This window comes from Heterodontus francisci, chromosome 4, assembly GCF_036365525.1.
Source record: "Heterodontus francisci isolate sHetFra1 chromosome 4, sHetFra1.hap1, whole genome shotgun sequence".
NCBI lineage: Eukaryota > Metazoa > Chordata > Chondrichthyes > Heterodontiformes > Heterodontidae > Heterodontus > Heterodontus francisci.
This window is the reverse complement of record NC_090374.1, coordinates 547,280-573,989: the sequence shown is the minus strand read 5'-3', so window position 1 is coordinate 573,989 and position 26,710 is coordinate 547,280. Positions and strand designations below refer to the sequence as shown.

At 46.6% G+C, this 26,710-nt stretch overlaps 1 protein-coding gene across 2 annotated transcripts in view; it reads right to left on the bottom strand.

Moving 5' to 3' along the window:
• Positions 1 to 26,710, bottom strand: part of nup155 (nucleoporin 155) — a 560,589-nt gene that overhangs the window by 395,074 nt on the left and 138,805 nt on the right. For both annotated transcript variants that reach the window (XM_068029070.1, XM_068029071.1), the window contains exons 9-11: positions 21,171 to 21,244; positions 13,449 to 13,540; positions 9,930 to 10,027 (exon numbers count right to left, since the gene is read on the bottom strand). In XM_068029070.1, the coding sequence (XP_067885171.1) occupies positions 9,930 to 10,027; positions 13,449 to 13,540; positions 21,171 to 21,244 (264 nt within the window). The remainder of the gene's footprint in view (positions 1 to 9,929; positions 10,028 to 13,448; positions 13,541 to 21,170; positions 21,245 to 26,710) is intronic.

Below are 26,710 nucleotides of genomic sequence, written 5' to 3'. Positions count from 1 at the left end.
AATCTGCAAAAGGATACATATAGGTTAAGTGAGTGGACAAAAACCTGGCAGATGAGAGTTCAATGTGGGAACGTGTGAGGTAATCCACTTTGGCAGGAAGAATAAAAAGGCAGATTATTATTTAGATGGAGAAAAAGTACAAAATACTGCAGTACAGAGGGATCTGGGTGTTCTTGTACATGAAACACAAAATGTCAGCACACAAGTGCAACAGGTAATTAGGAAGGCAAATGGTATTTTGGCCTTTATTGCTGGGGGTTAGAGTTTAAAAATAGGGATGTCTTGTTGTAACATTTTTCAGCACCATTCTTGACTCCTCAGATACTGAAACAGTCCGTGTAAAAATGCAGCAAGACCTGGACAACATCCAGGCTTGGGCTGATGAGTGGCAAGTAACATTCGCACCACACAAGTGCCAGGCAATGACCATCTCCAACAAGAGAGAATCTAACCATCTCCCCTTCACATTCAATGGCATTACCATCGCTGAATCCCCCTCTATCAACATCCTCGGGGCTACCATTGACCAGAAACTGAACTGGAGTAGCCATATAAATACTGTGGCTACAAGAGCAGGTCAGAGGCTAAGAATCCTGACTCCCCAAAGCCTGTCCACCATCTACAGGGCACAGGTCAGGAGTGTGATGGAATACTCTCCACTTGCCTGGATGGGTGCAGCTCCAACAACACTCAAGAAGCTCGACATCATCCAGGACAAAGCAGCCCGCTTGATTGGCACCCCATCTACAAACATTCACGCCCTCCACCACCGACGCACAGTGGCAGCAGTGTGTACCATCTACAAGATGCACTGCAGCAATGCACCAAGGCTCCTTAGACAGCACCTTCCAAACCCGTGACCTCGACCAACTAGAAGGACAAGGGCAGCAAATACATGGGAACACCACCACCTGCAAGTTCCCCTCCAAGTCACACACCATCCTGACTTGGAACGATATCGCCCTTCCTTCACTGTCGCTGAGTCAAAATCCTGGAACTCCCTTCCTAACAACACTGTGGGTATACCTACCCCAAATGAACTGCAACGGTTCAAGAAGGCAGCTCACCACCTTCTCAAGGGCAATTAGGAATGAGCAATATATGCTGGCCTGACCAGTGTCGCCCACATCCCATGAATGAATTTTAAAAAACTGTACAGTGTGTTTGTGAGGCCACACCTGGAGTACTGTGTAGAGTTCTAGCATTGGGGTTGTCTTCTTGAGAACAGCTAAACAGGTTAGGCCTTTCTTCATTGGAGTTTAGAAGAATGAGAGGTGATCTTCTTGAAACATATAAGATTCTAAGAGGGCTTGACAGGGTAGATGTTGAGAAGATGTTTCCACTGGTGGGGGAATCTTGAACTAGGGGACATAGTTACAGAATAAGGGGTCATACATTTAAAACTGAGATGGAAAGGAATTTCTTCTCTCAGAGGGTGGTGAATCTCTGGAATTCTCTACCTCAGAGAGTTGTGAAGGCTAGGTCACTAAATGTATTTAAGGAGGAGTTAGATAGATTTTTGAAATCTTGGGGAATCGAGGGTTAGGCAGGGCAGGACTGAAAGAGGAGTTGAGGCCTGGGACAGATCAGCCATGATCTTAATGAATGGCGGGGCAGGCTTGAAGGGCTGAATAGCCTACTCCTGCTCCTACTTCTTGAGTCTCCTTGTGCGCTCAGATGATCACTTGAGCGATGCCGTCAAGAGCTGCTTACTTTTGGTAGGACCACCCATGGTGGCAAGGTTGAGGCAGCAGTGTGGGGGGGGGGGGGGGGGAAGAGAAGTGCCAGACAAAGTGCCGTCCAAAAGGGCGAAGAAAGATTGTGCGTCTCACTGGCTGAAAAGGCACAAGAGGCTGCAGAGGCAAGGTGCACCCGGTCATCGTGGTTCGACATGTCACTGAAATAGGACCACCGCTCCGTCAAGATCGCGTGGACAATGACGGCGCCTCAATGTCCCCACATTAAACCAAGTCACACGCAGGCTTCTACCCAGGTACATTTGCCTAGTCATGTGGCGACGGGGACAGGGCTGTGAACCTGGCAGTACCTAGAACAAAGAACAAAGAACAGTACAGCACAGGAACAGGCCATTCGGCCCTCCAAGCCTGTGCCGAACTTGATGCCTGCCTAAACTAAAACCTTCTGCACTTCCGGGGACCGTATCCTTCTATTCCCATCCTATTCATGTATTTGTCAAGATGTCTCTTAAACGTCGCTATCGTACCTGCTTCCACCACCTCCCCCGGCAGCAAGTTCCAGGCACTCACCACCCTCTGTGTAAAGAACTTGCCTCGCACATCCCCTCTAAACTTTGCCCCTCGCATCTTAAACCCATGTCCCCTAGTAACTGACTTTTCCACCCTGGGAAAAAGATTCTGACTAACCACTCTGTCCATGCCGCTAATAACTTTGTAAACCTCTATCATGTCACCCCTCCACCTCCGTCGTTCCAGTGAAAACAATTTGAATTTATCCAACCTCTCCTCATAGCTAATGCCCACCAGACCAGGCAACATCCTGGTAAACCTCTTCTCTACCCTCGCCAAAACCTCCATGTCCTTCTGGTAGTGTGGCGACCAGAATTGCATGCAACATTCTAAGTGAGGCCTAACTAAGGCTCTGTACAGCTGTAGCATGACTTGCCAATTTTTATACTCAATGTCCCGACCGATGAAGGCAAGCATGGCGTATGCCTTCTTGACTACCTTATCCACCTGCGTTGCCACTTTCAGTGACCTGTGGACCTGTACGCCCAGATCTCTCTCCCTGTCAATACTCCTAAGTTTTCTGCCAGTTACTGTATACTTCCCACCTGCATTAGACCTTCTAAAATTCATTACCTCACATTTGTCCGAATTAAACTCCATCTGCCATTTCTCCGCCCAAGTCTCCAACTGATCTATATCCTGCCGTACCTCTGACAATTCTCATCACTATCCGCAACTCCACCAACCTTTGTGTCCTCTGCAAACTTACTAAACAGACCAGCTACATTTTCCTCCAAATCATTTATATATACTACAAACAGCCAAGGTCTCAGCACTGACGCAAGCGGAACACCACTAGTCACTGCCCTCCATTCAGAAAAACACCCTTCCACTGCTACCCTCTGTCTTCTATGACTGAGCCAGTTCTGTATCCATTTTGCCAGCTCACCTCTGATCCCGTGTGACTTCACATTTTGTACCAGTCTGCCATGAGGGACCTTGTCAAAGGCTTTACTGAAGTCCACATGGATAACATCCACTGCCCTTCCTTCATCAATCATCTTTGTCACTTCCTCAAAAAGCTCAATCAAATTAGTGAGACACGACCTCCCCTTCACAAAACCATGCTGCCTCTCGCTAATAAGTTAGTTGTTTCCAAATGGGAGTAAATCCTGCCCCGAAGAATCCTCTCTAATAATTTCCCTCCCACTGACATAAGGCTCACCGGCCTATAATTTCCTGGATTATCCTTGCTACCCTTCTTAACCAAAGCAACAACATTGGCTATTCTCCAGTCCTCTGGGACCTCACCTGTAGCCAATGAGAATGCAAAGATTTGTGTCAAGGCCCCAGCAATTTCTTCCCTTGCCAGTATTCTGGGGTAGATCCCATCAGGCCCTGGGGACTTATCTACCTTAATGCTTTGCAAGACACCCAACACCTCCTCCTTTTTGATAATGAGGTGACTACACTCCCTTCCCTAGACTCATCATCCATCAAGTCCTTCTCTTTGGTGAATATTGATGCAGAGTACTCATTTAGTACCTCACCCATTTCCCCTGGCTCCATACATAGATTCCCTTCTCAGTCCTTAATCCAATTTGCCAATGACTTTTCATGACCCCTTTTAGCCCTCCTGATTCCTTGCTTAAGTTCTTTCCTACTGTCTTTATATTCCTCAAGGGATTCATCTGTTCCCAGCCTTCCAGCCCTTACGAATGCTTCCTTTTTCTTTTTGACTAGGCTCACAATATCCCGCGTTATCCAAGGTTCCCAAAACTTGCCAAACTTATCCTTCTTCCTCACAGGAACATGCCAGTATTGGATTCTAATCGACTGACGTTTGAAAGACTCCCACATGTCAGATGTTGATTTACCCTCAAACAGCTGCCCCAAATCTAAATTCTTCAGTCCCTGCCTAATATTGTTATAATTAGCCTTCCCCCAAATTAGCACCTTCACCCGAGGACTACTCTTATCCTTATCCACAAGTACCTTAAAACTTATGGAATTATGGTCACTGTTCCCGAAATGCTCCCTTACTGAAACTTCGACCACCTGGCCGGGCTCATTCTCCAATACCAGGTCCAGTACGGCCCCATCCCTAGTTGGACTATCTACATATTGTTTCAAGAAGCCCTCCTGGATGCTCCTTACAAATTCTGCCCCATCCAAGCCCCTAGCACTAAGTGAGTCCCAGTCAATATAGGGGAAGTTAAAATCACCCACCACTACAACCCTGTTACCTTTACATCTTTCCAAAATCTGTCTACATATCTGCTCCTCTACCTCCCGCTGGCTGTTGGGAGGCCTGTAGAAAACCCCCAACATGGTGACTGCACCCTTCCTATTCCTGAGCTCCACCCATATTGCCTCGCTGCATCACCCCTCCGAGGTGTCCTCCCGCAGTACAGCTGTGATATTCTCCTTAACCAGTAATGCAACTCCCCCACCCCTTTTACATCCCCCTCTATCCCGCCTGAAGCTTCTAAATCCTGGAACATTTTGCTGCCAATCCTGCCCTTCCCTCAACCAAGTCTCTGTAATAGCTACAACATCATAGTTCCAAGTACTAATCCAAGCTCTAAGATCATCTGCCTTACCTGTTATACTTCTCGCAATGAAACAAATGCATTTCAGACCACCAGTCCCGCTGTGCTCCACAACATCTCCCTGCCTGCTCTTCCTCTCAGTCTTACTGGCCTTATTTACTAGTTCCCCCTCATTTATTTCACTTGCTGTCCTACTGCTCTGGTTCCCACCCCCCTGCCACACTAATTTAAACCCTCCCGAGTGACACTAGCAAACCTCGCAGCCAGGATATTTGTGCCCCTCCAGTTTAGATGCAACCCGTCCTTCTTGTACAGGTCCCATCTGTCCCTGAAGAGATCCCAATGGTCCAGATATCTGAAACCCTCCCTTCTACACCAGCTGTTCAGCCACGTGTTTAGCTGCACTATCTTCCTATTTCTAGCCTCACTGGCACGTGGCACAGGGAGTAATCCCGAGATTACAACCCCAGAGGTCCTGTCTTTTAACTTTCTACCTAACTCCCTAAACTCCCCCTGCAGGACCTCGTCACTCTTCCTGCCTATGTCATTGGTACCGATGTGTACCACAACCTCTGGACATTCTTCTGGGGGAGGGTGAACAGCCATAGGTCGTGGTCCACATTGGTACCAATGACATAGGTAGGAAGAGGGATGAGGTCCTGAAGACAGATTTTAGGGAGTCAGGGAGGAAATTAAAAAGCAGGACCTCCAAAGCAGTAATCCCAGGATCACTCCCAGTGCCACCTACTAGTGAGCATAGAAATAGTGTTATACAGCACAGGAACAGGCCCTTCGGCCCATCGTGTCTGTGCCAACCATCAAGCACCGATCTATTCTAATCCCATTTTCCAGCACTTGGCCCGTGACCTTGTATGCTACAGGTTTCAGGTGCTCACCTAAATACTTCTTAAATGTTGTGAGGGTTCCTGCCTCTACCACCTCTTCAGGCAGTGTGTTCCAGATTCCAACCACTCTCTGGGTGAAAAAAGTTTTCCTCAAATCCCCTCTCAACCTTCAGCCCCTTCCCTTAAATCTATGTCCCCTGGTTATTGACCCCTCTGCTAAGGAAAAAGGTTTCTTCCTATCTAATCTATCAATGCCCCTCATAATTTTGTACACCTCAAGCTTACCCCCCCCTCAGCCTTCTCTGCTCTAAGGAAAACAACCCTTGCCTTTTCAGTCTCTCTTCATAGCTGAAATGCTCTAGCCCAGGCAACATCCTGGTGAATCTCCTCTGCACCCTCTCCAGTGCAATCACATCCTTCCTATAGTGTGGTGCCCAGAACTGTACACAGTACTACAGCTGTGGCCCAACTAGCGTTTTATACAGCTGCATCATAACCTCCCTGCTCTTATATTCCATGCCTTGGTTAATAAAGGCAAGTATCCCATATGCTTTCCTAACTACCTTATCTACCTGTGCTGCTGCCTTCAGTGATCTATGGACAAGTACACCAAGATCCCTCTGACCCTCTGTACTTCCTAGGGTCCTACCATCCATTGTATATTCCCTTGCCTTGTTAATCCTCCCAAAATGCATCACCTGACACTTCTCAGGATTAAATTCCATTTGCCACTGCTCTGCCGATCTTACCAGCCCATCTATATCGTCCTGTAATCTGAGGCTTTCCTCCTCACTATTTACGACACCAATTTTCGTGTCATCTGCGAACTTACTGATCATACCTCCTATATTCATGTCTAAAACATTAATGTACACTACAAACAGCAAGGGTCCCAGCACAGATCCCTGCGGTACACCACAGGTCACAGGCATTGACTCGCAAAAACAACCCTCGACCATCACCCTCTGCCTCCTGTCACTAGCCAATTTTGGATCCAATTTGCCAAATTGCCCTGGATCCCTTCTTAACCAATCTCCCATGCGGGACCTTATCAAAAGCCTCACTGAAGTCCATGTAGACTACATCAACTGCTTTACCCTCATCGACACATCTAGTCATCTCCTCGAAAAATTCAATCAAGTTAGTTAGACACGAACTCCCCCTAACAAAGCCATGCTGACTATCCCTGATTAATCCCTGTCTCTCCAAGTGGAGATTAATACTGTCCCTCAGAATTTTTTCCAATAATTTTCCAACCACTGATGTTAGACTCACTGGCCTGTAATTACCTGGTTTAACCTTGCTAACCTTCTTGAATAATGGTACCACATTCACTATCCTCCAGTCCTCTGGTACCTCTCCTGTGACCAGAGAGGATTAGAAAATTTATGTCAGAGCCCTTGCTATCTCCTCCCTTGCCTCACATAACAGCCTGGGATACATCTCATCTGGGCCTGGGGATTTATCCACTTTTAAGCCCGCTAAAACAGCTAATCCTTCCTCCCTTTCAATCCTAATATTTTCAATTGTATCGCAATCCCCCTAACTGATCTCAACACCTACATCATCTTTCTCCAAAGCGAACAATCCCTTAGTCCTCCTTTGCTGAATTCTGAACTGCTCCCAATCCTCACCTCTGTTCTTTTTTCTGGCAAATTTATATGCCTCTTCCTTCAATTTAATGCTGTCTCTAATTTCCCTTGTAATCCATGGTTTGGCTACCTTTCCCGTTTTACTTTTGCGCCAGACAGGAATAAACGATTGTTGCAGTTCATCCATGCGCTCTTTGAATGTTTGCCATTGCCTATCCACTGTCACCCCTTTAAGTAACATTTCCCAATCCGTCATAGCCAACTCGCGCCTCATACCTTCGTAGTTTGCTTTATTAAGATTCAGGACCCTAGTCGCAGAAACAACTATGTCACTCCCCATCTTGATGAAGAATTCTATCATATTATGGTCGCTCGTCCCCAAGGGGTCTTGCCCAACTAGATTGTCAGTTATTCCTCTCTCATTACACAATACCCAGTCTAGGATGCCCTGCTCTCTAGTTGGTTCCTCAACGTATTGGTCCAGAAAACCATCCCGTATGCACTCCAAGAATTCCTCCTCTAAGGTTTTGTGACTAATTTGATTTGCCCAATTTTTTTTAATTTTTTTTTTATTTAGAGATACGGCACTGAAACAGGCCCTTCGGCCCACTGAGTCTGTGCCGACCATTAACCACCCATTTATACTAATCCTACACTAATCCCATATTCCTACCACATCCGTCCCTATATTCCCCTACCACCTACCTATACTAGGGGCAATTTATAATGGCCAATTTACCTATCAACCTGCAAGACTTTTGGCTGCGGGAGGAAACCGGAGCACCCGGAGGAAACCCACGCAGACACAGGGAGAACTTGCAAACTCCACACAGGCAGTACCCAGAATTGAACTCGGGTCGCTGGAGCTGTGAGGCTGCGGTGCTAACCACTGCGCCACTGTGCCGCCCCATATATGCAGATTAAAGTACCCATAATTACAGGTGTGTCTTTATCGCATCCGTCTCTAATTTCCTGTTTAATGCCATTCCCAACATCACCACTACAATTTGGGGGTCTATATACAACCCCCACGAACACTTTTTGCCCCTTAGTGTTTCACAGCTCCACCCATACAGATTCCACATCGTCAGAGCTAATATCTTTCCTCACTATTGCGTTAATTTCCTCTTTAACCAGCAATGCAACTCCATCACCTTTTACTTTTTGTCTGTCCTTCCTAAATACTGAATACCCCTGGATGTTCATTTCCCATCCCTGGTCACCTTACAGCCATGTCTCCGTAATCCCGACTATATCATACCCGTTTACATCTATTTGCACGATTAATTCATCCACTTTATTGCAAATGCTACGCTTGTTAAGGCACAAAGCCTTAAGGCTTGTCTTTTTAACATTACCTGTCCCCTTCCCACTATTTTTCACTGTGGCCCTGTTTGATTCTGGCCCTTGATTTCTCTGCCTATCAATTTTCTTACTTCCCTTACTGTCTTTTGTTCTTGTCTTTGATTTCCCCCCTCCTCTGACACCTTGCAAAGGTTCCCATCCCACTGCCATTTTAGTTTAAACCCTCCCCAACCACTCTAGCAAATACTCCCCTAGGACATCAGTCCTGGTCCTGCCCAGGTGTAACCGGTCCAGTTTGTACTGGTCCCACCTCCTCCAGAGCCAGTCCCAATGTCCCAGGAATCTAAAACCCTCTCTTCAGCCACGTATTCATCCAATATATCCTGCTATTTCTACTCTGACTAACACGTGGCACTGGCCGTAATCCTGAGATCACTACCTTTGAGGTCCTACTTTTCAACTTACTTCCGAACTCCCTATAGACTGGTTTTCGGACTTCATCCTTTTTTTTTTACCTACGCCATTTGTACCAATGTGTACCACGACCACTGGCTGTTCACCCTCCCCCTTCAGAATGTCCTGTAACCGCTCTGAGCCATCTTGACCCTAACACCAGGGAGGCAACATACCATCCTGGAGTCTCTTTCGCAGCCACAGAAACACCTATCTATTCCCCTTACAATTGAATCCCCTATAACTATTGCATTCCCACACTTCTTGCTCCTCCCCTGTGCAGCAGAGCCAACCGTGGTGCAACGAATTGGGCTGTTGCTGCTTTCACCTGAGAGGCCATTGCCCCCAACAGTATCCAAAGCAGAATCTTATATGTTTCAATAAGATCGCCTCACATTCTTCTAAACTCCAGTGAATAAAGGCCTAACCTGTTTAGCCATTCTTGATAAGACAAGCCCTTCATCCCAGGAATCAGCCTAGTGAATCTTTTCTGAACTGCCTCCAATGCTAGTATATCTTTCCTCAAAAATGGGGAACAAAACTGTACGCACTACTCCAGGTGTGGCCTCGCCAACACCCTGTACAGTTGTAACAAGTCTTCCCTATTTTTACACTCTAACCCCCGTGCAATAAAGGCCAAAACTCCATTTGCCTTCCTAATTACTTGCTGCACCTGCATGCTAACTTTTTGTATTTCATAGAAAAAAATAGCAGGAGTAGGCCATTTGGCCCTTCGAGCCTGTTCCGCCATTCACTATGATCATGGCTGATGATCCAACTCAGTAACCTGTTCCCGCTTTCTCCCCATACCCTTTGATCCCTTTAGACCCAAGAGCTATATCTAACTCCTTCTTGAAAACATACGTTTTGGCCTGAACTGCTTTCTGTGGTAGTGAATTCCACAGGCTCACCACTCTCTGGGTGAAGAAATTTCTCAATTTCATTCCTCAATTCACCAACCCTACAAATTCTCACCTGCATGTGTCACAGCCAGCAGGTGGCAATCCACAGACTCCGAGCTCTCAATCACAGCAATGTGTACAATCGGTTTGAAGACAGCACGATCTATGGTCCTGAGATGAACAAAGGATCAGTAAGAAAAAACATCAACAGTACATTGCAGTATCACGAATACAGGAAGACCCCAGAAAAGGGAATAAACATACACAACAATGTGCCTGACAGAGGGGGAAAAACACACACAGAGGAATATCCCTGAGAAGGGGTACACACACAAAAGCAGCCCAGAAAGATATCTAATCTCCAACGAGAATTTAACAATCTCCCCATGACAATCAACTGCAGGGGGATGGGATACAAATTGGAGGTACAGTAGGGGGTGATGCACAGCCGAATATAGAAGAGAAATTAGGTCAGTCTGGAAGGCACAGTAAATATAGACCTGTTAAGGCACAAGCAAATACTGCAAGGCTAGATTGTATCTATTTTAAAACAAGGAGTCTTACAAGGCAGATGTATTGAAGGCATTGATTAACACATGGGATTACGATATTATTGCTATCACAGAGACATGGTTGAGAGAAGGGCAGGACTGGCAGCTCAATATTCCAGGATATAGAATCTTCAGGTGTGACGGGGAGGAAGTGTAAAAGAGGAGGTGGCATTGCACTGTTGATCAAGGTGTCAATTACTGCAGTAAGAAGGGATGATATCTTGGAACGTTCCTCAAATGAGGCCATATGGGTAGAACTTAAAAACAAAAAGGGAGCAATCACTTGACTGGGAGTGTACTACAGGCCTCCCAACAGTCAGGGAGAGATACAGGAGCAGATATGTAGGCAAATCACAGAGAGTTGCAAAAGTAATAGGGTTATAATAGTAGGGGATTTCAACTTGCCCAACATTAGCTGGGATAGTCTTAGTGTAAAAGGCTTAAAGGGGGCTGAATTCTTAAAATGCATACAGGAGAGCTTTTTGAGCCAGTACGTAGTAAGTCCAACAAGAAAAGGGGCAGTACTGGACCTAATCTTAGGGAACGAAGCTGGACAAGTGGTAGAAGTGTCAGTGGGGGAGCATTTTGGGGACAGTGACCATAACTCTAAGATTTAAGCTAGTTATGAAAACGGACAAAGGTGGACCAGAAATAAAAGTACTGAATTGGGGGAAGGCCGATTTCAATATGATAAAACAGCATCTGGCCAAAGTGGACTGCAAGCAGCTACTTGTAGAAAAGTCTCCATCAGACCAGTGGGAGTCAAAGAGGAAATAGTGAGAGTTTAGAGCCAACATGTACCCGTTAAGGTGAAGGGTAGGACCAACAAATCCAGGGAACCCTGGATGTCAAAGGATATCGAGGTTTGGATCAGGAAAAAAAAGGTGTATGGCAGATTCAAACTGCTGAAAACAACAGAGGCCCTAGAGGAGTATAAAAAGTGTAGGGGGTACATAAAAAAGTAATTAGAAGAGCGGAGAGGGGGCGTGAAAAAACACTAGCGGGCAAGATAAAGGAAAATCCCAAGGCATTTTTAAGTACATTAAGGGCAAGAGGATAACCAGAGAAAGAGTAGGGCACATTTGGGACCAAAGTGGCAATCTGTGTGTGGAGCGGGAGGAAATAGGTGAGGCTGCTTTATGCTGCTGATGGCCCACAGCACATGGATGCCCAGTTTTGCATTACTAGATCTGTTCAAAATCTATCCCATTTAGCATGGTGGTCATGCCACACAACATAATGGAAGGAAACCTCAATGTAAAGACGGGACTTTGTCTCCACAAGGACTGTGCTGTGGTCACTCCTACCAATACTGTCATGGACAAGCATTTTTCTCCCCCTTGGATGAGGAAGTGGAAGGCTGGGTTAGCAAGTTTGCCGATGACACAAAGGTTGCTGGAGTTGTGGATAGTGTGGAAGGCTGTTGTAGGTTGCAACGGGACATTGACAGGATGCAGAGTTGGGCTGAGAAGTGGCAGATGGAGTTCAACCTGGAAAAGTGTGAAGTGATTCATTTTGGAACGTCGAATTTGAATGCGGAATACAGGCTTAAAGACAGGATTCTTGGCAGTGTGGAGGAACAGAGGGATCTTGGGGTACATGTCCATAGATCGCTCAAAGTTGCCACCCAAGTTGATAGGGTTGTTAAGAAGGCGTATGGTGTGTTGGCTTTCATTAACAGGGGGATTGAATTTAAGAGCCGCGAGGTTATGCTGCAGCTCTACAAGGCCCTGGTTCGATAACACTTGGAATATTGTGTTCAGTTCTGGTCGCCTCATTATAGGAAGGATGTGGAAGCTTTAGAGAGGGTGCAGAGGAGATTTACCAGGATGCTGCCTGGACTGGAGGGCATGTCCTATGAAGAAAGATTGAGGGAGCTAGGGCTTTTCTCATTGGAGCGAAGAAGGATGAGAGGTGACTTGATAGAGGGGTACAAGATGATGAGAGGCATAGAGTGGATAGTCAGAGACTTTTTCCCAGGGTGGAAAGGGCTATCACCAGGGGGCATAATTTTAAGGTGATTGGAGGAAGGTTTCGGGGAGATGTCAGAGGTAGGTTCTTTACACAGAGAGTGGTGGGTGCGTGGAATGCACTGCCAGCGGTGGTAGTAGAAGCAGATACATTAGGGACATTTAAGCCACTCTTGGATAGGTACATGGATGATAGTAGAATGAAGGGTAGGTAGTTAGTTTGATCTTAGAGTAGGTTAAAGGTTCGGCACAACATCGTGGGCCAAAGGGCCTGTACTGTTCTATGTTGGTTCCCTCACCACCTGCCGCAGACCCAGTCCAGCAACTCTGTCCTTTAGGACTGGGTCAGTCGTGATGCTACTTAGCCACTCTTAGTGATGGACACTGAAGTCCCCCACCCAGAGTACATTCTGCACCCTTGCCACCCTCAGTGTTTCCTCCAAGTGCTGTTCAACATGGAGGAGTACTGATTCATCAGCTGAGAAGGGGGGGGAGGGGGGAGGGGGGAGGTGGTAGGTGTTAATCAGCAGGTTTCCTTGCCCATGTTTGACCTGATGCCATGAGACTTCATGGGGTCCAGAGTCGATGCTGAGGACTCCCAGGGCAACTCCCTCCCTGTATACCACTATGCTGCCATCTCTGCTGGGGGGATGATGATGGTGGTGTCCAGGATGTTGTCTGTAAGCTATGATTCAGTGAGTATGACTATGTCAAGCTGTTACTTGACTTGTCTGTAGGACAGCTCTCCCAACTTTAGTAAGGAGGACTTGGCAAGGACGACAGGGCTGGGTTTGCCGTTGTCGTTTCCGGTGCATCGGTCGATGCCGGGCGGTGTTTCGAAAATTCCAGCTTTATTTATTGTATTCAAATCCCACCTTCTGCCATGAGCAATATCCTGGGTCTTTGGGTTACTAGTCCAGTGACAATACCACTATGCCACCGCCTCCTGGCTGATAGCTGAAGTTTCACAATGTATATGAAGTGCTTGTTGACACCCCTGAGAAATGTGGCAAACTTCTATATAAATACCAACACACAGGAGAGCCATGGCACCCCACACAAGACACTCACCTGGCTATGTTACCTGCTGCAGAAACTATGGAATTCTGGGCTAAGGAAGCCACTCTGCCCATCCCATGGCCATCAACACCCAGGTCATACACCTGACAACCAGAGAGAAAGTATCACCATCATCCATGGTCAAAACAGGAGACATGGAGTCAAACAGGATAGACACACCCAGAAACACTCACACCCCTTTTAACAGGACAGCCTCAGACAGCCTCAGAACAGAGACATATTGGAGGAGAAAGGCAGAGTCCACCATATGAAGGAGACAAAGAGGAATTGTTATGAAAGTGCTTCTATTTTTTAATTTCTTCTGAGGACTCATGGATGGAGATGGATTCATTTGAGACTGACGTGATTCCAATGATGCTAGACTTTGGTTTTTTTTAAATCATTGGAAGGACTTGAGCTTTCTGTTTAAAAACATCATTTACTAAATGTCACATGTCTTAAGCTAAATAAACAACAGAAGGCTATGGGGAGTTGTTTACAGAGAAGTGACATGTCAAGATTTATGGTGGTCAAGAGTTGGTTTTGTTTCAGAATTTTTTTTTCATTCATTCATGGGATGTGGGCGCGGTGGCTAGGCCAGCATTTATTGCCCATCCCTAATTGCCCTTGAGAAGGTGGTGGTGAGCTGCCTTCTTGAACTTTTGCAGTCCACGTGAGGTAGGTACACGCACAGTGCTGTTACATCCAGGGAGAAGACTCGGAGGGCGGAGTTCCGGACCGGTAAGTACAAAAAACTTACCTCGAGGATTCGTGGCCTACATCCAGGGAGAAGACTCGGAGGGGGGAGTTCCGGACCGGTAAGTATAAAAAACTTACCTCGGGTAAAAAAAAAACTGAAAAAGTGATGTCATAGGAAAGCTGTGACCTGATTGGCTGGTAGGGAATCTGTACTGAATTTGAAAATAAAAAATTGATTAAAACCCTAATTAACTAATTAATTGATAAGTAGGGTAACTAAACCAGAGGGAGGAGATTACTGTATTTAGATAGCATTCAATATTTAGAGTAGAAATCTAGCACGAGGGAACATATAGTTAATTGTAACATAATTTAGTAAAGATTTAATAAGTATTTATTTATTTTAAATTAATTTATTAATTAATGCTACAACATCTGACATGTGGGAGTCTTTCAAACGTCAGTTGATCAGGTACCAGGACCGGCATGTTCCTGTGAGGATGAAGGATAAGTTTCGCAAGTTTCAGGAACCTTGGATAACAAGGGATATTGTGAGAAAAAGAAAAAGGAAGCATTCGTAAGGGCTGGAAGGCTGGGAACAGACGAAGCCCTTGAGGAATATAAAGAAAGTAGGAAGGAACTTAAGCAAGGAGTCAGGAACGCTAAAAGGGGTCATGAAAAGTCATTGGCAAACAAGATTAAGGAGAATCCCAAGGCTTTTAATACGTACATAAAGAGCAAGAGGGTAACCAGGGAAAGGGTTGGCCCGCTCAAGGACAGAGGAGGGAATCTATGTATGGAGCCAGAGGAAATGGGCGAGGTACTAAATGAGTACTTTGCATCAGTATTCACCAAACAGAAGGACTTGGTGGATGATGAGTCCAGGGAAGGGACTGTAGATAGTCTGGGTCATGTCGTTATCAAAAAGGAGGTGGTGTTGGGCATCTTGCAAAGCATTATGGTAGATAAGTCCCCAGGGCCTGATGGGATCTACCCCAGAATACTGAGGGAGGCAAGGGAAGAAATTGCTGGGGCCTGGTCAGAAATCTTTGCATCCTCATTGGCTACAGGTGAGGTCCCAGAGGACTGGAGAATAGCCAATGTTGTTCCTTTGTTTAAGAAGGGTCGCAAGGATAATCCAGGAAATTATAGGCCGGTGAGCCTTACCTCAGTGGTAAGGAAATTATTAGAGAGGATTCTTCAGGACAGGATTTTCTCCCATTTGGAAACAAATGAACTTATTAGCGAGAGGCAGCATGGTTTTGTGAAGGGGAGGTCGTGTCTCACTAACTTGATTTGAGTTGTTTGAGGAAGTGACGAAGATGATTGATGAAGGAAGGGCAGTGGATGTTATCTATATGGACTTCAGTAAAGCCTTTGACAAGGTCCCTCATGGCAGACTGGTACAAAATGTGAAGTCACACGGGATCAGAGGTGAGCTGGCAAGATGGATACAGAACTGGCTCGGTCATTGAAGACAGAGGGTAGCAGTGGAAGGGTGCTTTTCTGAATGGAGGGCAGTGACTAGTGGTGTTCCACAGGGATCAGTGCTGGGACCTTTGCTGTTTGTATTATATAAAAATGATTTGGAGGAAAATGTAGCGCGACTGATTAGTAAGTTTGCGGACGACACAAAGGTTAGTGGAGTTGCAGATAGTGATGAGGATTGTCAGAGGATACAGCAGGATATAGATCGGTTGGAGACTTGGGCGGAGAAATGGCAGATGGAGTTTAATCCGGACAAATGTGAGGTCATGCATTTTGGAAGATCTAATGCAGGTGGGAAGTATACAGTAAATGGCAGAACCCTTAGGAATATTGACAGGCAGAGAGATCTGGGCGTACAGGTCCACAGGTCACTGAATGTGGCAACGCAGGAGGATAAGGTAGTCAAGAAGGCATACGGCATGCTTGCCTGCATCGGTCGGGGCATAGAGTATAAAAATTGGCAAGTCATGCAGCAGCTGTACAGAACTTTAGTTCGGCCACACTTAGAATATTGCGTACAATTCTGGTCGCCACACTACCAGAAGGACGTGGAGGCTTTGGGGAGGGTACAGAAGAGGTTTACCAGGATGTTGCCTGGTCTGGAGGGCATTAGCTATGAGGAGAGGTTGGATAAACTCGGATTGTTTTCACTGGAACGACGGAGGTGGAGGGGCGACGTGATAGAGGTTTACAAAGTTATTAGTGGCATGGACAGAGTGGATAGTCAGAAGCTTTTTCCCAGGGTGGAAGAGTCAGTTACTAGGGGACATAGGTTTAAGGTGTGAGGGGCAAAGTTTAGAGGGGATGTGCGAGGCAAGTTCTTTACACAGAGGGTGGTGAGTGCCTGGAACTTGTTGCCGGGGGAGGTGGTGGAAGCAGGTACGATAGCGACGTTTAAGAGGCATCTTGACAAATACATGAATAGGATGGGAATAGAGGGATACGGTCCCCGGAAGTGCACAAAGTTTTAGTTTAGACAGGCATCAAGATCGGCGCAGGCTTGGAGGGCCGAATGGCCTGTTCCTGTGCTGTACTGTTATGTTCTTTGAAGGAAGTTCCAGAATTTTGACCCAGCGACAGTGAAGGAACGGCGATATCGTTCCAAGTCAGGATGATGTGCGACTTGGAGGGAAACCTGCAGGTGGTGATGTTCCCATGTATTTCTGCCCTTGTCCTTCTAGGTGGTGGAGGTCGCGGGTTTGGAAGGTGCTGTCGAAGGAGCCTTGGTGCGTTGCTGCAGTGCATCTTGTAGATGGTACACACTGCTGCCACTGTGCGTCAGTGGTGGAGGGAGTGAAAGTTTGTAGATGGGGTGCCAATCAAGCGGGCTGCTTTGTCCTGGATGGTGTCGAGCTTCTGGAGTGTTGTTGGAGCTGCACCCATCCAGGCAAGTGGAGAGTATTCCATCACACTCCTGACTTGTGCCTTGTAGACGGTGGACAGGCTTTGGGGAGTCAGGAGGTGAGTTACTCGCCGCAGGATTCCTAGCCTCTGACCTGCTCTTTTGGCCACGGTATTTATACGACTACTCCAGTTCAGTTTCTGGTCAATGGTAACCCCCAGGATGCTGACAGTGGGGGATTCAGCAATGGTAATGCCACTGAATGTCGAGGGGAGATGGTTCGATTCTCTCTTGTTGGAGATGGTCATTGCCTGGCACTTGTGTGGCGCAATGTTACTTTCCACTTATCAACCCAAGCCTGGATTTTGTCCATGTCTTGCTACATTTCTACACGGACTGCTTCAGTATCTGAGGAGTCGCGAATGGTGCTGAACATTGTGCAATCATCAGCTAACATCCCCACTTCTGACCTTATGAGTGAAGGAAGGTCATTGATGAAACAGCTGAAGATGGTTGGGCCGAGGACACTACCCTGAGGAACTCCTGCAGTGATGTCCTGGAGCTCAGAAGACTGACACCAACAACCATCTTCCTTTGTGCTAGCTATGACTCCAACCAGTGGAGAGTTTTCCCCGATTCCCATTGACTTCAGTTTTACTCGGGCTCCTTGATGCCATACACGGTCAAAAGCTGCCTTGATGTCAAGGGCAGTCACTCTCACCTCACCTCTTGAGTTCAGCTCTTTTGTCCATGTTTGAACCAAGGCTGTAATGAGGTCAGGAACTGAGTGGCCGTGGCAGCACCCAAACTGAGCGACAGTGAGCAGGTTATTGCTAAGCAAGTGCTGCTTGATGGCACTGTTGATGACACCTTCCTCCACTTTACTGATGATTGAAAGTAGACTGATGGGGCGGTAATTGGTCGGGTTGGTCCTGCCCTGCTTTTTGTGTACACGCCATACCTGGGCAATTTTCTTCTTTGCCAGGTAGATGCCAGTGTTGTAGCTGTACTGGAACAGCTTGGCTCGGGGGGTGCCAAGTTCTGGAGCACAGGTCTGAAGTACTATTGCCAGAATATTGTCAGGGCCCATAGCCTTTGCAGTATCCAGTGCCTTCAGTCGTTTCTTGATATCACGCGCAGTGAATTGAATTGGCTGAAGTCTGGCATCTGTGATGCTGGGGACTTCAGGAGGAGGCCGAGATGGATCATCAACTCGGCACTTCTGGCTGAAGATTGTTGCAAATGCTTCAGCCTTATCTTTCATACTGATGTGCTGGGCTCCCCCATCATTGAGGATGGGGATATTTGTGGAGCCACCTCCTCCAGTTAGTTGTTTAATTGTACACCACCATTCACAGCTGTATGTGGCAGGACTACAGAGCTTAGATCTGATCCGTTGGTTATGGGATCACTTAACTCTGTCTGTCACATGCTGCTTACGCAGTTTGGCACGCAAGTAGTCCTGTGTTGTCGCTTCACCAGGTTGACACATCATTTTGAGGTATGTCTGGTACTGCTCCTGGCATGCCCTCCTGCACTCTTCATTGAACCAGGGTTGATCTCCTGGCTTGATGGTAATGGTAGAGTGAGGGATATGTCAGGCCATGAAGTCTCAGATTGTGATTCTGCTGCTGCTGATGGCCCACAGCGCCTCATGGATGCCCAATTTTGCATTGCTAGATCTGTTCGAAATCTATCCCATTAAGCACGGTGATAGTGCCACACAACACGATGGAGGGTATCCTCAATGTGAAGGCGAGACTTGGTCTCCACAAGGACTGTGCGGTGGCCACTCCTACCAATAGTGTCATGGACAGATGCAACTGCGGCAGGCAGATTGGTGAGGACAAGGTCAATTATGTTTTTCCCTCTTGTTGGTTTCCTCACAACCTGCCGCAGAACCAGTCTAGCAGCAATGTCCTTTTGGACTCGGCCAGCTCGGTCAGTAGTGGTGCTACCGAGCCACTCTTGGTGATGGGTATTGAAGTCCCTCACCCAGAGTACATTCTGCGCCCTTTCCACCCTCAGTGCTTCCTCCAAGTCGTATTCAACATGGGCGAGCACTGACTCATCAGCTGAGGGAGGGCGGTAGGTTTCCTTGCCCATGTTTTACCTGATGAGTCGATGTTGAGGACTCCCAGGGCAACTCCCTCCAGACTGTATACCACTGTGGTGTCTGTCCTGTCAGTGGAACAGGACATACCCGGGTCAGTGTCTGTAAGTTATGATTTGGTGAGTATGACTATGTCAGGCTGTTGCTTGACTAGTCTGTGGGACAGCTCTCCCAACTTTGGCACAAGCCCCCAGATGTTAGTAAGGAGGACTTTGCAGGGTCAACAGGACTTGGTTTGCCGTTGTCGTTTCTGGTGCCTAGGTCGAAGCTGGGTGGTCCGTCCGGTTTCATTCCTTTTTATTGACTCCGTAGCGGTTAGGTACAACTGAGTGGCTTGCTGGACCATTTCGAGGCATGTAAGAGTCAACCACATTGCTGTGGGTCTGGAGTCACATGTAGGCCAGACCAGGTAAGGACAGCAGATTTCCTTCCCTAAAGGACATGAGTGAACCAGATGGGTTTTTACAACAATCGACAATGGTTTTATGGCCATCAGTAGACTAGCTTTTCATTCCAAATTTATCAACTGAATTCAAATTTCATCATCTGCCATGGTGGGATTCAAACCCTTGACCCCAGAACATCCAGAAAATCCAGGGAAGGGATTCTGAGAGACAGGATTTATATGCATCTGGAAAGGAAAGGTCTGATTAGGGATAGTCAGCATGGCTTTGTGCGTGGGAAATCATGTCTTACGAATTTGATTGAGTTTTTCGAGGAGGTGACCAAGAGGATTGACTAGGACAGGGCGATGGATGTTGTCTACATGGACTTTAGAAAGGCCTTTGACAAGGTCCCGCATGGTAGGCTGGTCCAGAAGGTTCCAACACATGGGATCCAGGGTGAGCTGGCCAATTGGATACAAAGTTGTCTTGGTGATAGGAGGCAGAGAGTGGTAGTGGAGGGTTGTTTTTCAGATTGGAGGCCGGTGACCAGTGGTGTGCCACAGGGATCTGTGCTGGGCCCTCTGTTGTTTGTCATATATATTAATGACTTGAATGTGAATGTAGGGGCATGATTAGTAAGTTTGCAGATGACACCAAAATTGCTGGTATAGTGGAGAGTGAAGAAGGTTGTCTAAGGTTACAACAGGATATAGATCAACTGGGAAAGTGGGCAAGGGATTGGCAAATGGAATTTAAAGCAGACAAGTGCGAAGTGATGCATTTTGGGAAGTTAAACCAGGGCAGGACAGAAACAGTGAATGGCAGGGCCCTGGGGAGTGTTGTTGAGCAGAGAGACCTTGGGGTGAAAGTACATAGTTCTCTGAAAGTGGCAACACAGGTAGACAGGGTGGTGAAGAAGGCGCATGGCATGCTTGCCTTCATTGGCCAAGGCATTGAGTACAAGAGTTGGGACGTCATGTTACAGTTGTACATGACGTTGGTTAGACCGCATTTGGAGCGCTGTGTGCAGTTCTGGTCACCGCACTACAGAAAAGATGTGATTAAGCTAGAGAGGGTGCAGAAAAGATTCACAAGCATGTTGCCTGGTTTGGAGGGCTTGGGTTATAAAGAGAGATTGGATAGGCTGGGTCTGTTTTCACTGGAGCAAAGGAGGCCGAGAGGGGACATGATAGAGGTATATAAAATTATGAGAGGCATAGATAGGGTAGATAGCCAGAGTCTGTTTCCCATGGTAGGGGTGACTAAAACTAGAGGATATAGAGTTTAGGTGAGAGGGAGGAGGTTTAAAGGGGATCAAAGGGGTAAATTTTTCACACAAAGAATAGTGGGTATCTGGAATGAGCTGCCAGAGGTGGTGGTGGAGGCAGGAACAGTAGCAACATTTAAGAGGCAGCTGGACAGGTACTTGAATGAACAAGGCATAGAAGGATATGGAATTAATGCAGGCAGATGGGATTAGTATAGATAGGAATTATGGTCGGCATGGACACGGTGGGCCGAAGGACCCGTTTCTATGCTGTACGACTCTGACTATTAGCCTGGGCTCTGAATTACTAGTTCAGTGACAATACCATGACGCCACCGCCGCTCCCTCCTTTTACACAGCCAATGGGCGTTGGGCTCTGTTACACAGCCAATGGGCATCAGTGTCTCTCTCACCCTGTGAACACATAGCACAATCCTACCTGCAGGGCTCCCTTTTCCGAGCGAGTGTACAAGATATTCCTGGAGTTATCAATGGCGATCTGAACTACTGGGTCTGGAAGAAAGGGAAACATTTTACAAATGCAACAGAATATACAAAGAAAATGGCCTCGCAAGCCACTCAGTTGTATCAAACCTTTGCAGAAAACTCAAAGAAGAATAAATCCAGACAGACCACCCAGCATCAACTGAGGTGCTCGGAACTAACGAAGGGACACCCTGCCCAGTTGATCCTGCAATCCTCCTCACTAACATCCAAAATTTCGAGAGCTGTCCCACAAACTAGTCAAGTAGCAGCCTGACAATTCATACTCAACGAATCATACCTTTCAGCCAATGTCCCAGACTCCTCTCTCACTATCCCTGGATATGTCCTGACCCACTGGAAGGAGAGACCAACCTTGGTGGCAGTAGTATACAGCCAGAAGGGAGCTGCCCTCGGAGTCCTCAGCATTAACTTCAGATCCCATGAAATTTCAAGACATTAGGTTAAACACAGGCAAGGAAATCTCCTGATTACCAGCGATTGCCATTCCTCAGCTAATGAATCAATATATGGAAGTAGTATTGAGGGTAGCAGGGATGCAGAATCGATTACGGTTGGGGAACATCAATCCTCATTACCAAGACTGCCTTGGTTGCACCAAAACTGACCGAGTAGGCCGATACCTGAATGACATATCTGCCAGACTAGGTCTGCAGCAGTTGGTGAGAGAAGCAACAGGAGAGATAAATCTTCTTGGACTGATCCATCTGTGACAGGTAGATTGATGAGCATAGGGTCATGACTGTATTAGGACAGAAAAGAAAAATAAGATGCATGAAGGAATGAGTGTTGGATAGTACTAGAGAAGGTACCATATTAGATAGGAGCAGACTAAGAATGACGACAAGGAACACAAGGTCGGGTTTAGAATGTATTTATGTAAATGCAAAGTTGGTGAATAAAGTTGGCAAGTTACAAGCACAAACAGCAGGGTGGGAATATGATGGAGTGGCAATAACAGAAATGTGGCTTAAAAATGGTGAGGGCTGGGCACTTAATATTTAAGGATACAAAGTGTTGCTGGATCTGCTGCTGGGAAATGAGGTGGGCCAAGTGGACCAAGTATCTGTGGGGAGCACTTGAGGAAGAGTGATTTGTCATAAGGTTTAGGTTAGAAATCAAGACGAGCATGGAACAATCTAAAGTAGAGCTTGTAAAAGAAGGCATTTGATAAGGTGCCACATCAAAGGTTATTGTGGAAAATAAAAGTTCATGGCGTAGGGGAAAAAACACTGGCGAAGACAGAAGGTTGGCTGCCTAACTAAAGAAAAAAGGCATAAATGGGTAATTTTCTGGTTGGCAAGATGTAACGAGCGGTGTGCCACAGGGATCTGTGCTGGGACCGCAACTTTTTACAATTTATATAAATGACTTCGATGAAGGGACCGAAGGCATGGTTGCTAAATTTACTGATGACACAAAGATAGGTAGGAAAGTAAGTGAAGAGGACGGCACAGTGGCGCAGTGGTTAGCACCGCAGCCTCACAGCTCCAGCAACCTGGGTTCGGTTCTGGGTACTGCCTGCGCGGAGTTTGTAAGTTCTCCCTGTGACCGTGTGGGTTTCCTCCGGGTGCTCCGCTTTCCTCCCACAGCCAAAGACTGGCAGGTTGATAGATAAATTGACCATTGTAAATTGCCCTAGTGTAGGTAGGTAGTAGGCGAATTGAGGGAAGGTAGGGATGTGAGAGGGAAATGGGATTAATGTAGGATTGGTATAAATGGGTGTTGATGGTCGGCACAGACGCAGATGGGCCGAAGGGCCTGTTTCAGTGCTGTATCTCTCTATGACTCTGGGACATAAGGAGGCTACAAAGGGAGAGAGATAGGTTGAGTGAGTGGACATAGACCTGGCAAATGGAGTATGATGTGGAAAAATGTGAAATTGTGCATTTTGGCAGGAAGGATAGGAAAGCATATTATCTAAATGGCGAGAGATTGCAGAGCTCTGAGATAGAGAGGGATCTGGGTATCCTAGAGTATGAATCACAACAAGTTAGTCTGCAGGTTCAGCTAGTAATTAGGAAAGCTAACAGAAAGTTATAGTTTCTTGCAAGGAGAATTGAATGCAAAAGTAAGGAGATTATGCTTTTGCTATACAGGGCATTGGTGAGACCACATCTGGAGTATAGTGTACAGTATTTTTCTCATTTAAGGAAGGATATAAATGCATTGGAAGCAGTTCAGGGAAAGGTTACTAGACTACTGACTGGAATGGGTGGGTTGCCTTATGATGAAAGATTGGACAGGCTAGGCTTGTATCAGCTGGAGTTTAAAAAATTAAGAAGCGACTTGATTGAAATGTATAAGATCCTGAGGGGTCTTGACAGGGTGAATGTGGAAAGGATGTTTCCTCTTGTGGGAGAATCTAGAACTAGGGGTCACTGTTTAAAAATAAGGGGTTGCCCATTTAAAACAGATGAGAAGAAATATTTTCTCTCGGGGGTCATGAGTCATAGAGTTATGCAGCACAGAAACAGGCCCTTCGGCCCATCGTGTCTGTGCCGGCCATCAAGCACCTATTCTAATCCCATTTTACAGCACTTGGCCCATAGCCTTGTATGCTATGGTGTTTCAAGTGATCATCTAAATACTGATTAAATTTTGTGAGGGTTCCTGCCTCTACCACCTCTTCAAGCAGTTTGTTCCAAATTCCAACCATCCTCTGAGTGAAATCTTTTTTCCTAAAAACCCCTCTCAACCTTCTGCCCTTGATCTTAAATCTATGTCCCCTGGTTATTGGCCCCTCCGCCAAGGGAAAAGGTTTCTTCCTATCTAACCTATCAATGCCCCTCATTATTTTGTATACCTCAATCATGTCCCCCCTCAGCCTTCTCTGCTCTAAGGAAAACAAACCAAGCCTTTTCAGTCTCTCTTCATAGCTGAAATGCTCCAGCCCAGGCAACATCCTGGTGAATCTCCTCTGCACCATCTCCAGTGCAATCACATCCTTCCTATAGTGTGGTGCCCAGAACTGTACACAGTACTCCAGCTGTGACCTAACTAGCGTTTATACAGCTCCATCATAACCTCCCTGCTCTTGTATTCTATGCCTCGGCTAATAAAGGCAAGTATCCCATATGCCTTCCTAACCACCTTATCGACCTGTGCTGCTGCCTTCAGTGATCTATGGACAAGTACACCAAGGTGCCTCTGACCCTCTGTACGTCCTACCATCCATTGTGTATTCCCTTGCCTTGTTAGTCCTCCCAAAATGCATCACCTCCCAATTCTCAGGATTAAATTACATTTGCCATTGCACCGCCCATCTTACCAGCCCATCTATATCAATCTGTAATCTAAGGCTTTCCTCCTCACTATTTACGGCACCACCAATTTTCGTGTCATCTGCGAACTTACTTATCATACCTCCTGTATTCACATCTAAATCATTAATGTACACTACAAACAGCAAGGGTCCCAGCACCGATCCCTGCGGTACACCACTGGTCACAGGTTTCCACTCGCAAAATAACCCTCAACCGTCACCCTCTGCTTCCTGCCACTAAGCCAATTTTGGATCCAATTTGCCAGTTTGCCCTGGATCCCATGGGCTCTTAACTTCTGAACCAATCTCCCATGCAGGACCTTATCAAAAGCCTTACTGACTTCCATGTATACTACATCAACTGCTTTACCCTCATCTACCTATCTAGTCACCTCCTCGAAAAATTCAATCAAGTTAGTTAGACACGACCCCCCCTTGACAAAGCCATGCTGACTAACATGATTAATCCCTGCCTCTCCAAAGTGTAGATTAATCCTGTCCCTCAGAATTTTTTGCAATATTTCCCAACCACTGATAGACTGACTGGCCTATAATTACCTGGTTTATCTCTGCTACCCTTCTTGAATAATGGTACCACATTCGCTGTCCTCCAATCCTCCGGTACCTCTCCCGTGGCCAGAGAGGATTTGAAAATTTGTGTCAGAGCCCCTGCTATCTCCTCCCTTGCCTCGCATAGCAGCCTGGGATGCATCCCATTTGGGCCTGGGGATTTATCCACTTTTAAGCCCGCGAAAAGCACTAATACCTTCTCTCTTTCAATGATAATTTGTTCAAGTATATCACAAACCCCCTCCCTGATCGCTACACCTACATTGTCCGTCTCCATAGTGAACACAGATGAAAAGTAATCATTTAAAACCTCACCAACGTTCTCCAGCTCCACACACAGATTGCCACTTTGGTCACTAATGGCCCTACTCTTTCTCTGGTTATCCTCTTGCCCTTAATGTACTTCAAAAACACCTGGGATTTTCCTTTATCTTGCCCGCCAGTGTTTTTTCAAGCCCCCTCTGCGGAGTGGCGCAGTGGCTAGTACCGCAGCCTCACGGCTCCAGCGACCGGGGTTCAGTTCTGGGTACTGTCTGTGCGGAGTTTGCAAGTTTTCCCTGTGGCCACGTGGGTTTCCTCCGGGTGCTCCGGTTTCCTTCCACATGCCAAAGACTTGCGGGTTGATAGGTAAATTGGCCATTGTAAAAATTGCCCCTAGTGTAGGTAGGTGGTAGGAGAATTGAGGAAAGGTGGGGATGTGGGAGGGAAAATGGGATTAATGTGGGATTAGTACAAAATGGGTGGTTGATGGTCGGCGCGGACTCGTTGGGCCGAAGTGCCTGTTTTGGTGCTGTATCTTTCTATGACTCTCATTATGTTTTTTAAGTATCCCCCCTACACTTTCTGTACTTCTCTAAGGCCTCGGCTGTTTTTAGCCTTCTGAATCTGCCCTCGGCTTCCTTTTTTTTCCTGATCCAATGCTCTATATCCCTTAACACCTCGGGTCCCTGGACTTGTTGGCCCTACCCTTCACCTTTACTTTGGCCCTGAACTCTCACTATTTTCTTTTTGAATGACTCCCAATGGTCTAATGAAGACTTTCCTACAAGTAACTGCTCCCAGTCCACTTTGGCCAGATTCTGTTTTATCACACTGAAATCGGCCTTCCCCCAATTCAGTACCTTTATTTCCGGTTCATCTTTGTCCTTTTCCATAACTACCTTAAATCTTACAGAGTTATGGTCACTTTCCCCGAAATGCTCCCCTACTGACACCTCTACCACTTGACCAGCTTCATTCCCGAGGATTAGGTCCAGTACTGCCCCTTCTCTTGTAGGATTTTCCACGTGCTGGCTCAAAAATCTCTCCTGGATGCACTTTAAGAATTCTGCTCCCAATAAGCCTTTTGCACTAAGACTATCCCAGTTAATATTGAGGAAGTTGAAATCCCCGATCATTATCCTATTATTTTTACACCTCTCTGAGATTTGCCTGCATATCTGCTCCTCGATCTCTCCCTGACTGTTTGGAGGCCTGTAGTACACTCCCAGCAAAGTGATTGTCCCTTTTTGTTTTTAAGTTCTACCCATATGGCCTCATTTGAGGAACCTTCTAAGATATCATCCCTCCTTATTCAGTAATTGACTCCTTGATCAACAGTGCAATGCCACCTCCTCTTTTACTCCCCCCGTACCACGCAG